At 46.7% G+C, this 16,347-nt stretch overlaps 1 protein-coding gene across 1 annotated transcript in view; it reads right to left on the reverse strand.

Moving 5' to 3' along the window:
• CCDC14 (coiled-coil domain containing 14) overlaps nucleotides 1–16,068 on the reverse strand; it is a gene marked incomplete at its 5' end in the record, with an annotated part of 18,745 nt that extends 2,677 nt beyond the window's left edge. The window contains 9 exon segments of the mRNA XM_073634490.1: nucleotides 2,149–2,281; nucleotides 2,788–3,006; nucleotides 6,170–6,243; nucleotides 9,533–9,674; nucleotides 11,440–11,935; nucleotides 12,728–12,810; nucleotides 13,463–13,627; nucleotides 14,835–14,954; nucleotides 15,996–16,068. Of these exon segments, the coding sequence (XP_073490591.1) occupies nucleotides 2,149–2,281; nucleotides 2,788–3,006; nucleotides 6,170–6,243; nucleotides 9,533–9,674; nucleotides 11,440–11,935; nucleotides 12,728–12,810; nucleotides 13,463–13,627; nucleotides 14,835–14,954; nucleotides 15,996–16,068 (1,505 nt within the window).
• Between the last annotated feature and the right edge of the window lie 279 nt (nucleotides 16,069–16,347).

The raw sequence follows: 16,347 nt of genomic DNA on the forward strand, positions 1-16,347 counted from the left end.
CAGTGTGCTAAAACCAGGCTATAATAGAGGTGCTGGTAGTGAGCATTGTAACTTTTTTATTTTACCAATAGCAGGGGGGGAGACACAGACACAACTGACAGGCAGGGAGGAGGAGAGAGGAGAGCTGAGAGCAGAGATGTACTCTGACCACAGTGGTCAGGGCTCAGCAGCCCTAATTATCATGGTCAGACCACAGAGGGGATACAGTAAGGAGGCAGGTTCAGGGAGGTTTTTGGTTTTTTTTTATGTTTTTTTTTACAGTTTAGAGGGGGATAAATTACATAGCACAAGCACTGTGCTGTTTAATCTGCTTTAAGTGACCAGGATCTGTATAAGTTTTTATTTTTGAGTTAACAAACACTTTAAATACTTACCTTCCTCTACATCCTACATGCAGAGCCTTTCTTCCAAAAACATCCCCATCAAGTCTCTCTCTCTGTGTGCCATGGTCTTATTTGTTCCTGTGCTTTCTATGGGACAACCTGGGACCACTGGAGGCTGTTTTGCTTAGAAATAGCGCAAAGACCAGTCCGGGGGACGGGAAGAGGGAAGTATGAAGTGTCTTCTCTTGCTGGAACCTTTGTGTTTTTTTTTTTTTTTTTTTTTTTTTATAATATTTGCAGTGACAGGGTCAATTTATCCATCTTACCTTCCTGGACAGCATTAGGAGTTCACTGACTGCGTTCTACCCCCGCCCCCCCACCATGGAGGATATCCTTTTCTTATACTTACCCAATCCAGATGTCATCTGCAGAAAGCAGAGCCGACTTGTTGTATAATTACCCTTCCAGTATATGGAGCGGAGGGGACGTCCCCTCAAGGCCCCGAACTCACATTGTGTCCCCAAAACCAAAAGACCGAGAACATCTAATGGCAGCCAGACCCGATTATTTTTAATCCAGCTAGTTTTTTTCTCTTTATGTAAAATGCCAGAAGTAGCCTTGAAAAGGGATTAAAAACTGTAGGGCAGTACGGGAGCAAACCCCTTTTTAAGGCTACTTCTGATATATATATATATATATATATATATATATATATATATATATATCTATATTTTTTTTATTATTTAGATTGTTTTATACACACACACACGAAAAAGGGGGAAAGGGAGCTGCATTTTTTCATAACTGTCATTTTATTTTTAGCCCACCCTCCACTATATATATATATATATATATATATATATATATATATATATATATATATATATATATATATATATATATATATATATATATATATATATATATATATATATATATATATATATATATATATATATATATATATCAAACCTATACACACTCCAATGCTGTCCTGACATCCTCCTCGGTCTGGTGCCGGAGGATCCTTTAACACAGGGGTCCCCAACCCCCGGGCTGTGCATCGGTCCTGGTCTGTGGCCCCTTATGCAGGCTGCCATCGCACAGCAGATGGTGAGTCCTGTCACGGAGCGCCGGCCCTTTAGCAGCCTGTGTCTATTCTCCGCTGATGTCATCCTATTAGCAAGGCAGGGGGGCGGGAGCAGCTGCATATTGGGACAGAGAGCGGGAGACTTTTCATAACAAGAAGCAGGTAATCTCCCGCTTGTTAATATGATAAGTTTGGCAGCTCCCGTTCTCTTTCCCGATTTGCAGCTGACCTGGGAGAATAGACTCAGGCTGCTGGTTCCTAAATGCCTCTGCCCTGCTGAAGGTAAGACTGTGCAGGGGAGGCAGAGATTGGAAGGGGCGCTGTGCTTTTAAAGAGAAGGGGGGGGGGGGGGGAGCATGACTGCAAGGGGCACTGTGATAAAAGGGGAATGCACTGTAATCACAGTGCCTCTTTACAGTGCAGTTTTTTTTTTTTTTTTTAAACTGCATGAACCGCTTTCCCCATCCAACACCTCCACCCCGGTCCCTGGAAAAATTGGCTACCGCAAAAGCAGTCCCTGGTGCTAAAAAGGTTGGGGACCACCGCTTTACTATGGCAGACAGACACTTGTGTCATTCTGCCCATGTCCTGTGTGCCCAGCCTGTTGTCCCCCCGCCAGGGGGCACTTCATCACACACAGGCTGGGCTGACAGTACTCCAGGACTGAGCGGTACTCACACATCACATCCAGTGCTGGACGAATGGGATTAGTATGAATTGTGAAGATTGCCGTACCGTGTGAGTTCTCTCAATCTGGCAACTTCCACGTCTCTCTGCCGCAGCGTTATCCCCAGAATCTGATTCTCCTTCTCCGCAGACTCCAACCTGAACTGGAGGCTCTTCATGTTCCCCACCGCGTCTTCTGACTCTGAAACACAAAGACCATCGTCTCGTTATTTACCCCCCCACACATGAAAACTAATCCTCTGGAGGATCATTATTACTTTAAAAAAAAATGCTTTTAATTCCAGCTCCTCTATGTACCAATTTACCATTATTGCACCACACGCCACTCAAAAAATAGTCTTGGAGCTTCTTTGGAGTGTTTGTCGTGCATAGGGCAGTCCATTCAGGTGAATTGGCTACCCTATATGCGATGAGCAGAAAAGCTCCAGAACTTGGCCTTTATAGTGAAACTGATAAGGATTGGAGGGTTTAGTTCTACTTTAAAGAGAAAAACCGGCTTAAAAGGGGTTGTAAACCTGAGTTTGCATCCCATGCATTAATCTGAAAAAAACTTCTGACACTGATCGCAAACAAAATGGCCTGGTCGTTAAGGGGGGCAAATTGTTCCGCGGCTGAAGTGGTTAAACAGAGTCCACCTGTGGGACGGTCAGATGATGTGAAGGTGAACGTTCTCCGGAGATCACTCACCGGTTTTCAGCCTGGAGGATGTGACGTCCTTCTGCTGCAGAATCTGAAGGATTTCCCTTTCCTTCTCCTGGATGACCTGGGAGAGGGTTTTGTTCTCCTCTTTCTGGGTCTCCACCACCTTCAGAAGCTCTTGGTTTTTATTCTGCTGGGACTCCAGGCTTTTCTGAGACTCCATCAGCTGCTGCTGTAATGTCTCATTCATAGACTGGAGGGATGTCACTGCGGAGACAATTAGAACAACAAAACCATTATAAAATGATCGGCAACAAACTGGCGTTCTCCTTCAGGATCAGGACAAGCCCCATATATGGCTGCTGGCTTTACACTGACCCAGCATTCATCTTCAACACGGGGTCCATGGACCTCGAAAAAAAAAACCCACCCAGAAGGCAACTCTTTTGTATTGTGATGAGGATCAGGTGCACTTCCGTGTTGGGGTACAATTAAAAAGAGAAGTATGGGAATCTGTTTTTTCCTTGAATCATACTTACCTAGGTGGATGCTGCATCTGTCCCCCGCTGGCTCTTACACTGATAACAGAGCGATCAAACACCACCGATCACTCGGTTCTCATGGCTCCCTGAGCAGAGAGCTGGTGACTGTCAGTCAGTGGCTCTCTACGCTGCCTCCCACGCTCATTGGAGTGCTGGGCTGTAGAGGGGGGGGGGGGCGAACCTCAGTGGCTTGCTGAGCAGAGAGCTGGTGACTGTCAGTCAGTGGCTCTCTGCCCTGCCCCCCACGCTCATTGGAGTGCTGGGCTGTAGAGGGGGGGGGGGGGGGGGGGAGGGGCGGACCTCAGTGGCTTGCTGAGCAGAGAGCTGGTGACTATCAGTCAGCGGCTCTCTGCTCTGGCCCCTGCTCACTGGATTGCTGGGCTGTAGAGGAGGAGCGGAGGCGACCAGCACAGGATCTCAGTGGCTCACTGAGCGGCTGAGCCGGGTGCTGGTCTAGGCGTGTGGGCGCACCCAGACTACATGGTCGCGATCTGGCCCAAGCCTGGACCAGCTCTGTCATGTCAGCTGACAGCAGACTTCAGTCCGCTGTCTGCTGAAAATGGGTCACAGGAGTGCAGAACGAACTACACGCCTGTGATCTACAACCAAACGAGCTTTCTCCGTACTTCCCCTTTAAAAACGTGTAAACCACGTGTTGTACAAACAAGTCTACTAACGACATTATACTATACAAAAATTATCGAACAAACTGATGGATTCTTCTGGGAATACAAATATTATTTTAAAATGTATTATTAAAGCTTATTATTAAAGGTAGAAGGTTATTTACCTTAAAGTAGAACTATAGGCAAAACTATTTTCTTCCATTTTGGATAGAGGAAGGGAGGGTTATAACCCCTGTCAGATTTTTTTTCACCCTCTGTGTCCCATTGCAGAGACTTCAGTTCACTTTACTTTTACATAGCCAAAACGGGAAGGAAGAGGAAATCCCTGCAAATTAAAAAGGAATGCCTAGGGGAACCCCCAGGTCCCCAGAAACTAGTGTCCCCATTGGAAAATTTCCCCTCTATTACTTTTCTGGGGACAACCCAAAATGTAGGGATTTCCTTTCACTTTCAAAGATAACGGTAAGCAGGACAAATAGAGGGGGTGAATCTTCCTAAGTCGGGACACAGACAGCAATAAAAATGGACAGGGGGTCCCCCGGTGCCTCTGCACCGAGAACAGAGTGATCGAAAAAACGCTGATCGCTCGGTTTTCAGAGCTCCATGAGCAGAGAACTATAGACTGTCAGTCACAGCTCTCTGCTCTTTTCCCTCCTCGCTCATTGGAGCGTTGGGCTGTGGAGGGGGCGGAGTGACCGTCTCAGTCAGTCCAGGCACCTGGCGGATCCGGACTCCATAGTCGGGGTGACACGGTGCCTGGACTGATTTCTGTGACGTCAGCCGAGAGCGGACTTCATTCCTGCTGAAAATGGGTCACAGGAGTGCAGATCGATTTGCACTTCTGTGATCCATAGGACCACGCATAGAACAAGCTTTGGCTGGACTTCTCCTTTAATGCATTCTATGCATTAAAGCGGATTTCCACCCAAAAGTGGAACTATCCTGTTTCCACTTCCAGGAGTCTGGGCCGCGGCCCGTGACATCACCGCGGGGTTCCCTCCTCCTCTCCCTGTCGCCGGGCCAGTAGGAGAGAGGAGCGGGACCTCGTGCATGTGCAGTAGGGATCCCGGCGTGAAGTCGTAAGGCTACACTGCCGGGTACCCTTACGCGCAATGGCTGGCGGCAGCACCCGGCAGCTGATGGGAACACCAGCTGCGGTGCTGACATCGCTGGACTCCAGGACAGGTAAGTGTCCGATCGTTAAAAGTCAGCAGCTGCAGCATGTGTAGCTACTGGCCTTTTATATTTTTTTTTGGGTGGAACACCGCTTTAAAAGGTTAAAAAAAAATAAAATAACTAAAAACACACACACTTACCATTGTGCATTCAGCTCCCCCCTATACTTACCTAAGCCCAATCTCGATCCAGTGTGCACAAGCGCACTGTCTCTCTCCTCATTGGATAAAGAGGCAGTAGTAGCGGGACAAGCCATTGACTCCTGCTGCTGGCAATCACAGCCAGTGAGGAGAGAGGGGGGCAGGGCCGAGCTGTTCTCTGTGTAAACACAGACGGCTCAGGAGGGAGCACGGATAAGTGCCCCCATAACAACTCAGCACTCAGCAGGGGGGAGGGGCCAGGAGGACGGGCAGCAGACCAGAGAAGAGGAGGTTCCAGGCCACTCTGTTCCACTGCAGGTAAGTATAGAAATGTTTTTATTCTTGTTTTTTTTCCCCTTTATAATCACTTTAAAGTGGTTCTAAAGGCAAAAGTTTTTTTTAACTTCAATGCAATAAGGTAAAAAAATACCCTTTTTAATAGCAGTTCCCCCTCCCATCCCCCATTAAACACTTACAAGTGGCTTTCTATGGGGGAACTCGCAGAAGAGGAGGAACAAAAAGCACTTGTGGGGACCCCAGAAGAGGGGGTTCAGGGCCACTCTGTCTAATACCATTACAACGAGCAGGTGAGTGCAAACTGGTTTTTAATTTTAGAGAGAAAAAATACAAAAATAAAAAACAGATGATAGTCACCTTGGCAGTGGTGGTTCTTGTATACATCGAGTGCCACAAGACTTTACTGCCCTGTGTGTATCAGTGCCCTATAGAGAGGATTTCTATGGTGTTGTATCTCAAGGCTGGAGAAGATTTTAAAAGAAGGTCTATGGGGTTGTAATGTGCAGACGGGACAGGAAAGCGAGACGTCGATGTAAAACAAAACCAGCAGAAGAGTCGCCATCAGATGGAGGGAAGTGTGAATTTGTGGAGGGGTGGGGGGAGGGGTAGAAAGGATTTGGCTGCTCCTGAATTCTGTGGACAGACTCACCTTCATAGCTCTGCTCCTCTGATCTCGCCGTTCTCTCCCGATCTCTCAGCTGCTGGTTCAGTATTCGCAGTCTCCTGGAAATAGTAAAATATTAGATGTCATTATTAACAGATGCTGCTGATGAAGTGCTATTATATTATGTGAGATGGAGGATGAGGATGAGGATGGATGATTGAAGATGAGGATGGATGATTGAAGATGAGGATGGATGATTGAAGATGAGGAGTAGGAGGATGAGGAGGGTGTTAGAGCCCTGGTGTCTATAGATGCAGGGATTTCAGATTTTGCATGGACTTCCACTTTAACCCTTTGATCGCTGATGTTAACCCCTTCCCTGTCAGTATCATTAGTACAGTGACAGTGCATATCTTTCGCACTGATCACTGTAATAATGTAATTGGTCCCCAAAAAGTGTCAGTTAGGTGTCCGATTTGTCCGCCGCAATGTTGCAGTCCCGCTAAAAACTGCTGATCGCTGCCATTGCTAGTAAAAAAAAAAAAAAAAAACCCCACAAAAATATCCCATAGTTTGTAGACGTGATAACTTTTGCGCAAACCAATCAATATACGCTTATTGAGATTTTTTTTATTACTAGTAATATGTAGCAGAATACATATTGGCCTATATATTTTTTATTTCAAAATTGTCGCTTTTTTGTTTATAGTGCAAACAAATAAAAACCGCAGAGGTGATCAAATACCACCAAAAAGAAATCTCTATTTGTGGGGAATAAAAAAATTTTGTTTGGGTACAGCGTCGCACGACCGTGAAATTGTCAGGTAAAGTAAAACAGTGCCGTATCGCAAAAAATGGCCTGGTCATTAAGGGGGTAAAACCTTTCAGGGCTGAAGTGGTTAAAAGCGAATAAAAATCAGTTGAATATCAGTAAAGAAGATTTAGCCATGTGCGCTGTTATTGGATTGAACAGTAAATTTCCAGTAATGTTCACAAATTACACACATTTTATAGACGAGTTTTGAGCACTACAGTAAACTTTATTGAATGCATGAAATGGGGGGGGGAAGTTGTAGAACTGGACATTATACAGTGGGGGGGGGGGGGGGAATACTGATTGTCTCACCTGCAGATTGTGTAAGTTTTGCCCACTTACAAAGAAATGAAGGGTCTATAAATTTTATCATAGCTGTATTTTATATGATAGAGACAGAATATCAACCAAAAATTCAGAAGTCACCAAACAAACCATTGGTAACACAATACTCCTCCATAGATTGAAATCCTGAAGATCCCACAAGGTCCTCCTCCTCAGGAAGACACATGTACAGACTTGTCTGAAGTCTACCAATGAACATCTAAATGATTCAGAGAAGGATTGGGGGGAGAAAGTTCTGTGGTCAGATGAGACCAAAATTCAGCTCTTTGGTATTAACTCGACTCGCCGTGTTTGGAGGAAGAAAAATGGTGACTATGACCCTAAGAACGCCATCCCTACAGTCACACACCATCCCTACAGTCACCATCCCTACAGTCACACCCCATCCCTACAGTCACACGGAGGTGGAAACATGATGCTTTGGGGCGGTTTCTCTGATAAAGGTTCAGGCCGACTTTGCCCCATTGAGGGTCCAATGGACGGGGCCATGTATTGTAAAATCTTGGATGAGAACCTTCTTCCCTCATCCAGAACACTGAAGATGGGTCATGGATGGGTCTTCCAGCATGACAATGACCCGAAACATACCGCCAAGGCAACCACAGAGTGGCTCAAGAAGAAGGACATTAAGGTCCTGGAGTGGTCTAGTCAGTCTCCAGACCTTAAAGGGGTTGTAAAGCCAAAACATTTTTTGGCAATATCTGATCTATATACTATATCGATCATGAATCTAGCTGTTATTTACCTGTTAGATAAATAGGCTTTATCAGCACTTCCTCCTTTCCTCTCTGTATGTCCTCCTCAACTTCCGGGGTTTTCAAGCTTGCTCCCTGCAGCAACGTCACGGCTTCAAAAGGAACTACAATTCCCTTGATGCTTAGCGGCATCGCACATGCGCAGTGCCGCTTTTTCGCTGTGCGACGACAAACCTGAGCCACACTTCCACTTCAGCAAAAAAAGGGGGCGGAGCTGTGCTGAGATGGTCATTCAGATTACAATAGCAAGGCACGGGAGGCGGAGCTACAGCATCTTAGACACGCCCTCAGCTCCCCTGCCTCCCGTGCCTGTGAATGCACACAGCGTCTCCTCGCAGGGGTGTAGTCCCAAGGGAGGGGGGCGAGCACGCTGACTAACCCCCAGCCAGAACGGCTCAGATGATGGGGGCACGCTTCTAGGAGGAGGAACAGGAAGTTGAAAATTCACACACAGAAAAAAAAAGCATTTACAAAGGAAAACGAAGGAAAAGGTAGGTGAACCAAACAGTATACTACCTTAAAAGGAACAGATTTAGAAAATAAAAAAAAATTACGAACTTTTAGTATCACTTTAAGTCTATAGAAAATTTATGGAGGGAGCTGATACTTCGAGTTGCCAAGAATCCTTAAAGCGGGATTCCGACCAGCTAACGTTTTTTTTTTAAGTCAGCAGCTACAAACACTGTCGCTGTTGACTTTAAATAAGTAGACTTACCTGTCCTGGGTGCCCGCGATGTTGGCCGCCCCATCCCTCGGGTCCCGGCACCACCATCCTAAGTAAGGGAAACAGGCAGTGGAGCCTTGCGGCTTCACTGCCAGTTTCCTACTGCGCACGCGCGAGCGGCGTGACGCTCTGTGAATGGCCCTGTGGTTTTCTGGAAACACACACACAGGTCCCAGAAGGCTACGGGGCCGCTCACCGAAGAACAGGACACGCTGCGGAAGAGGCAGATTAGGAAGACTGCCTAGCAACAAGGGTTTAGGTAAGTTTAAATTTTTTTTTTTTTCCACGTTTTTTTTTTAGGATTTTTAGTGCAATTTTTTTTTCAGGGTGGCCCTCCACTTTAAGGATTTAGAGAAGATCTGTAAAGAAGAGTGGACCAAAACCCCTCCTGAGATGTGTGCAAACCTGATCACCACCTACAAGAAACGTCTGACCTCTGTGATCACCAACAAGGGTTTCTCCACCAACCACTAAGTCATGTTTTTCTTGGGGGATCAAATACTTATTTTACTCACGGAACTGCAACTCCATTTATAACATTTGTATCATGTGGTATTTTTTTTCTGGATTTTTGGTTGATATTCTGTCTCTATCATATAAAATACACCTCTGATAAAAATTATAGACCCTTCATTTCTATGTAAGTGGGCAAAACTTACACAATCTGCAGGGACACCAATCATCTCCCGTACACTTCTGAGGGTCACACTCGATCTCAGACACACCGAACAGGAAGAACTCAGCAGTTGTGACATTCTGCCGTCACTCACCTCCTCAGCTGGGCGTTATCACTCCTCAGGGGCTGCAGGGCCAGAGCGATCTCCGCATGAACATTCGTACTCCCCACCACCGCCGGCAGAAGAGACACGTTGTGCTCCAGCTCTGTAACCAGACGCAGAGCTTCCCCGTCATCTGCAAACACACATCAGATCAATTGTTGTAAAATACAGTCTATGGAAGATCTCAGGAAATGTCTGACACTTAAGTTCCTGACTTCATGAATCTTAATGGGAAGCAGTGGTGTATTTTTTGAGGAGAATCTCAATCTCAGCTACTGTTATAGTGCATGTAAACCCACTATAACCTGGCCGTGTGTACAGGAAGTACATAGAACCACGTAAATGACAGGTTTATAAATCATATTGGGAAAAATACCTTACAGTTTTTATTATACGGCACTCATGTGATAATCCTGACCTTGCTCCACACTCTGAGGTTGATACATGGAGATAGCAGACAACCTGTGATGCTGCCTGTAGGCATCACTGCAGGACGTTCCATTGCTGATGTCAATCACCCTGCTGGAGCTCCCCCTGCAAGCTGCTGAAGAGTGCCACATGGGGCGGCTAGCTGGGTACAAGGAGCTTCTGTCAATCACCCTGCAAGCCACTGGAGATGGTCAGGTAGGGTAGATCAATAGGAAGAAGGAGCTGCTGTCAATCATTGCGCTAGAGCCGTTTCACAAGCTGCTGAAGAGTGTCTCATGCGGCCTCTAGTTGGGGAGAAGGAGCTTCTGCCAGTCAACCTGCCGAAGTCACCCCACAATCCAATGCAAAGTGTCAGGTGAGGCGGCTCCCAGAGGAAAAAAGAGGAAGTGCACAACTTCCTTATGGGGAAAAAAAAAAAAAAAGGTGGCAAAGTAGAAGTCAGAGGATCGGCTGCAATACAATTGTTACTAAGAATAAAGGAAGTCCAGGGAAATGGCAGGATCACCCAGGCCTCTATCAGCAATGCATATCGTAATAAGGGGTTAGGTGCACAGGTAGAGGACACACACACACAGTATTCTAATTGGACCCCTGGATCTCACACCCCAAGAAAGAGCAGAACGACTATCATTAGTACTGAGAATGATGAGAAGGAAGAGCGTGATGACTATTATTAGTACTGAGAAGGAAGAGCAGGACAACTATCATTAGTACTGGGAAGGGAGAGCGGGACGACTATCATTAGTACTGAGAAGGAAGAGCGGGACGACTATCAATAGTACTGAGAAGGAAGAGCGGGACGACTATCAATAGTACTGAGAAGGACGAGCGGGACGACTATCAATAGTACTGAGAAGGAAGAGCGGGACGACTATCAATAGTACTGAGAAGGAAGAGCGGGACGACTATCAATAGTACTGAGAAGGAAGAGCGGGACGACTATCACTAGTACTGAGAAGGAAGAGCGGGACGACTATTAGTACTGAGAAGGAAGAGCGGGACGACTATTATTAGTACTGAGAAGGAAGAGCAGGATGACTATCATTAGTACTGAGAAGGAAGAGCGGGACGACTATCAATAGTACTGAGAAGGAAGAGCGGGACGACTATCAATAGTACTGAGAAGGAAGAGCAGGATGACTATCATTAGTACTGAGAAGAGTGGGACGACTATCAATAGTACTGAGAAGGAAGAGCGGGACGACTATCATTAGTACTGAGAAGGAAGAGCGGGACGACTATTATTAGTACTGAGAAGGAAGAGCAGGATGACTATCATTAGTACTGAGAAGGAAGAGCGGGATGACTATCATTAGTACTGAGAAGGAAGAGCGGGATGACTATCATTAGTACTGAGAAGGAAGAGCGGGATGACTATCATTAGTACTGAGAAGGAAGAGTGGGACGACTATTAGTACTGAGAAGGAAGAGCGGGACGACTATCATTAGTACTGAGAAGTGATTGATACCTCGATCAGCCACTAGAGCCTTTATCTCTCCCAGAAGATATTTGACTGTTCTGATCTTCCGCTCGGTCTTTTCGGGGCTGCTCTTTTTCTGGTTGCTGAAGCTCGTCTGACAGCTGATGTTTCTTGCCATGGCCTTGTCCACCATGACCTCCTCCTCCTCATCACTGGACACCTCCTCAGTCTCGGTCAGAAGTCTCTCTTTTTCAGGCTCGGGTGCGTTTGTTGCTTCCTGACTGCCCAGCTGTGCCAAATGTGCGGCCACACACTGCAGGAGATCCGAGTCCCGTATCTGGTTTATATAATTAGTGGACTGCAATAATAGGTCAGCTTGGCGGGTCGGCTGATAAGAGGAACTGTTGGATGTTTGCTGCACAGGTGCTTGTACATTACAGGCTGCGGGCGGCACAGAGTGTGTCAGGGCTGCTGAACTAACTGATGGAAAGGGAGCTGCTCCCCCTAGTGGCAGAGACTGGTAATACACTCCATAGCCGGCATCCTGCAAAACAAACAGAATCATCAGTCCCTGAGCGGTAGGGTAACCCCCTCCACCATAGATCCATCTATGTGAGCGGTAGGGTAACCCCCTTTACATAAATCCATATATCTGAGCAATAGATACCCCACCCTTTACATAGATCCATGTATGTGACTGGTAGGATCATCCTCTCCTCCATAGATCAATGTATGTGAGCAGAAGGATAACAGCCCCCTTTCATAGATCCATGTATGCGAGTGGTGTAATCACCCCCCCAAAGATTCATGCAAGTGAGTGGTAGGGTAACCCCCTCCCCCATAGATCCATGCATGTGAGTGGTAGGGTAACCCCCTCCTCCATAGATCCATGTATGCGAGTGGTGTGATCACCCCCTCCCCCCATAGATCCATGTATGTGAGTGGTAGGGTAACCCCCTTCCCCCCAATCGATCCATGTATGTGAGTGGTAGGGTAAGCCCCTCCTCCACAGATCAATGCATGCGAGTAGTGTGATCACCCCCTCCACCATATATTCATGCATGTGATTGGTATGATCCCTCCTTCCCCCATAGATCCGTGTATGTGATCAATAGGGTAACCCCCTTTCCCATAGATCCGTGTATGTGAGAGGTAGGGTAACGCCCTCCACCATAGATCCGTGTATGTGAGCGGTAGGGTAACCCCCTCCACCATAGATCCGTGTATGTGAGTAGTAGGATCACCCCTCTCCTCCATAGATCCATGTATGTGAATGGTAGGACCACCCCCCCTCCTCCATAGATCCATGTAGGCTCGCCCTGAGGACATTTCTCACCGGGGGGTTCGCTGGCTGTTGCGGTGACAGGGTCGGGGTTGATGTCGGCAGGCGGTAGTTGAACATTACAGCGGATTCGGGAGCTGCGAATTTAATGTTACTCAGAATTAATGTCATAATTCAAATTTACAAAGAATTGGTTACAAATATATAAAAGTGAAAATCACCAACAAGTCACATGACCAAAAAAAAAAAAAAAAACCCACAACAGATGGCGGGAATGCAGACACTGAACCTGACCATTTGTTGGAGTTCAGCTCTTTCAATCATGGAGGATCAGCATCATATGTGGGTGTTACCTATGTAAGTACAGCCCTCCTAGGAACACCCACCCCTCCAGACACCCGCTCATCGAGGCATTTTCATATTTGCATAATAAATAATAATTTCAATTAGACAAAGCTGGTTGGCCTACAGGCATTCAGATTCTGTGATCTCTCTTTAGGTCACACAGTGCTTTGGGAATCCTTTGTCATATATTAAATGCCTCCTTTACACAGCAGGTGCGGTTAGGGAAGGATGTTCAACCTGGTTTGCTGGTCTGTCCCTAACTGCAGGTTGGGGGCGGAGACATGCGATCGGTAATTTCTTTGTACAGGCTGAGTGATCCTGTGATCCAACCTGTACGAGTCCGCCAAGTCCTGACGCTGGAATCCGCTGCACTTAAAATGGATTCAAAATAAAACTCCACAAATTGAAACAAGAAATAAGGAGAGTTGTGCAGTTTTTGTATACCTGGTGCTGAGGCAGCATTGCAGGCGGCTCTGTTCAGAAGCTGCATCTGGGTCTGTATGAGGTCACAGTTAGCGACAGGCAGTGCTGGAGAGGAGGCGGTCACAGGGGGTCCCTCCCCCTTCACGTTATTACAACCCCCTGAAGGTGCCAACTTCCTGACAATAACTGTAAAAACGGAAAATAAGACGATTTGTATTATGGGATCTACACAAAAAACTCCAGGAGTCTAATGAGGACCACACAGCCCAGAAACTCCCCTCCACCCTCCTCTGCCATGACATCATAGGATGAGCTCAGTGATTGGACAGAAGAGACCAGGAACTTCCCCTCTGCCATGACATCATAGGATGAGCTCAGTGATTGGACAGAAGAGACCAGGAACTTCCCCTCTGCCATGACATCATAGGATGAGCTCAGTGATTGGACAGCATAGACCAGGACCTTCCCCTCCACCCTCCTCTGCCATGACATCATAGGATGAGCTCAGTGATTGGACAGCATAGACCAGGACCTTCCCCTCCACCCTCCTCTGCCATGACATCATAGGATGAGCTCAGTGATTGGACAGCATAGACCAGGACCTTCCCCTCCACCCTCCTCTGCCATGACATCATAGGATGAGCTCAGCGATTGGACAGCATAGACCAGGAACTTCCCCTCTGCCATGACATCATAGGATGAGCTCAGTGATTGGACAGCATAGACCAGGACCTTCCCCTCCACCCTCCTCTGCCATGACATCATAGGATGAGCTCAGTGATTGGACAGCATAGACCAGGAACACACCCTCTACCCTCCTCCGCCATGACATCATAGGATGAGCTCAGTGATTGGACAGCATAGACCAGGAACTTCCCCTCTACCCTCCTCTGCCATGACATCATAGGATGAGCTCAGCGATTGGACAGCATAGACCAGAAACTCCCCTCCACCATGACATCATAGGATGTGCTCAGTGATTGCATAGCAAAGAGGAGGGACTTCCCCTCCACCGTTCTCCACCATGACATCATAGGATGAGCTCAGTGATTGGACAGCATAGACCAGGAACTTCCCCTCTACCCTCCTCTGCCATGACATCATAGAATGAGCTCAGTGATTGGACAGCAGAGATCTGACACTCCTCCTCCACAGCGTCATAGGATGAGGGTAGAAGATACCTCAAACTCCTCCCCACTCTGCCCCGCCACAGCATCATAGGATGAGCTCAGTGCTTAGGCTGCTGAGACCTCAAACTCCTCCCCCTCCCTCCTCTGCCATGGCATCACAGAATAATCTCAGTGATTGGACAGAAGAGACCTGACACTTCCCTTCCACTGCAACATCACAGGATGAGCTCAGTGATTGGACAGCAGAGACCCCACCCACTTACCTTTCTCTCTGTGCACATGTGATGCGGTAGTCGGCTTCTTCACCGCGTTCTTCTTCACTTTTACAGATGATTTACAATGGGCTCTTGGAAAGGTTGCTTTGGGCGGTTTTGTTGCCTTGTCTGCATTTAGGGTAACAGAGGGATAAAGACTGAAAACACAATGTAATCACAGCACTATAATGGCAGGACTGAAAACTGATAACCCTAATACTACAGGGGGACTGAAAATCTCAGCTACCAATTCTGTCCAGCAAACCCTGCAACTGTGCCAATATCAGTATGTTCACTCCTCACATGTTCACTGGGAGCGTTTCCTGTATTTTAACTTCCTCTCCCTCCTTACCGCTCTCCCTCCTTACCGTGTCATCAATCACACAGAAAGTGGCCAGGCAGCTCTGACTCTGAGAAACTTCATAGTGCTCTCTGTATGTGAGAGACAGCAAAGAGCTTACAGTGGGTGTGTCTGGGAACCCCTCACCCACAGCACAAGTCAGGGTTCCCAGGATAAAGGGAGTGGGAAGAAATCTCATATATATATATATATATATATATATCCACATTAGGCAGTTCAGTTTTGCTCTCTCAGCATATCTAGGGAGGGGGAGGGGCCCCCAGGGAGATTTATTATGCCGATTACAGAGTTCAGCTTTAAATGTTCCAATCTCCTGGGAGGGGGAGGGGTACAATCTGACTGTTCAACCTCTTAAAGCGGGGGTCCACCTATCTATCATTTTTTTTTTTTTTAGTTCATTCACAGCATTACATACTCACATATTGTGTGTAATATGTGCAGGCGGTTTCCATCTTCATTGTGGGCATTTGAAGCCCACAAGCATTTATTTCCTGGATGTGGTGAATGCTGTGCTCCCAGCATTCACCGCTCGTTCCCGCACATGCTCAGTGGCATCCTGGGAAGCCTGAGACTAGCTCCCAGGAGTCTGGGAGAGGCTAGAAACACGCCTACTCCCACGGGAGGAGAACCAGGAAGTGCAAAGAAGAATAGAAAAATAAAAGGTAATTACGGCGATTTAAATTTTTTTAAACGGCATGTCAGCATCTAGGCAAGGAAGAGAATACATACAGATATTGTTCAAAATTTGGGTGGAACCCCACTTTAAAGAAGAAACATGACATAAGGAAGTGTACAGGAGGAGTCCGTACCTCGTGTCTCGCAATGCAGGATGTCTTGTAATAAAGCCGCACATCGATCCAATCCTTTATTGATGACTAAAACCTGCAATGAGAGAAATACTGAGAACAAGACAAACCAGAAATCTGCACCGACTATTGTCCAATCAGAAGAGAGAGCTCTATGACCTGATCACATGATCAGTGTTATCTCTCTGACCTGGTCACATAATCAGTATTATTATTATCATCACTCTGGCCTGATCACATGATCAGTATCATCACTCTGGCCTGGTCACATGATCAGTATTTATTTTCAGGTACTTATATAGAGCCGTCAATTTACGCAGCGCTTTACATACATTGTACATTCACATCAGTCCCT

The sequence above is a fragment of the Aquarana catesbeiana genome, linkage group LG06 (genome assembly GCF_042186555.1).
Source record: "Aquarana catesbeiana isolate 2022-GZ linkage group LG06, ASM4218655v1, whole genome shotgun sequence".
Lineage (NCBI taxonomy): Eukaryota > Metazoa > Chordata > Amphibia > Anura > Ranidae > Aquarana > Aquarana catesbeiana.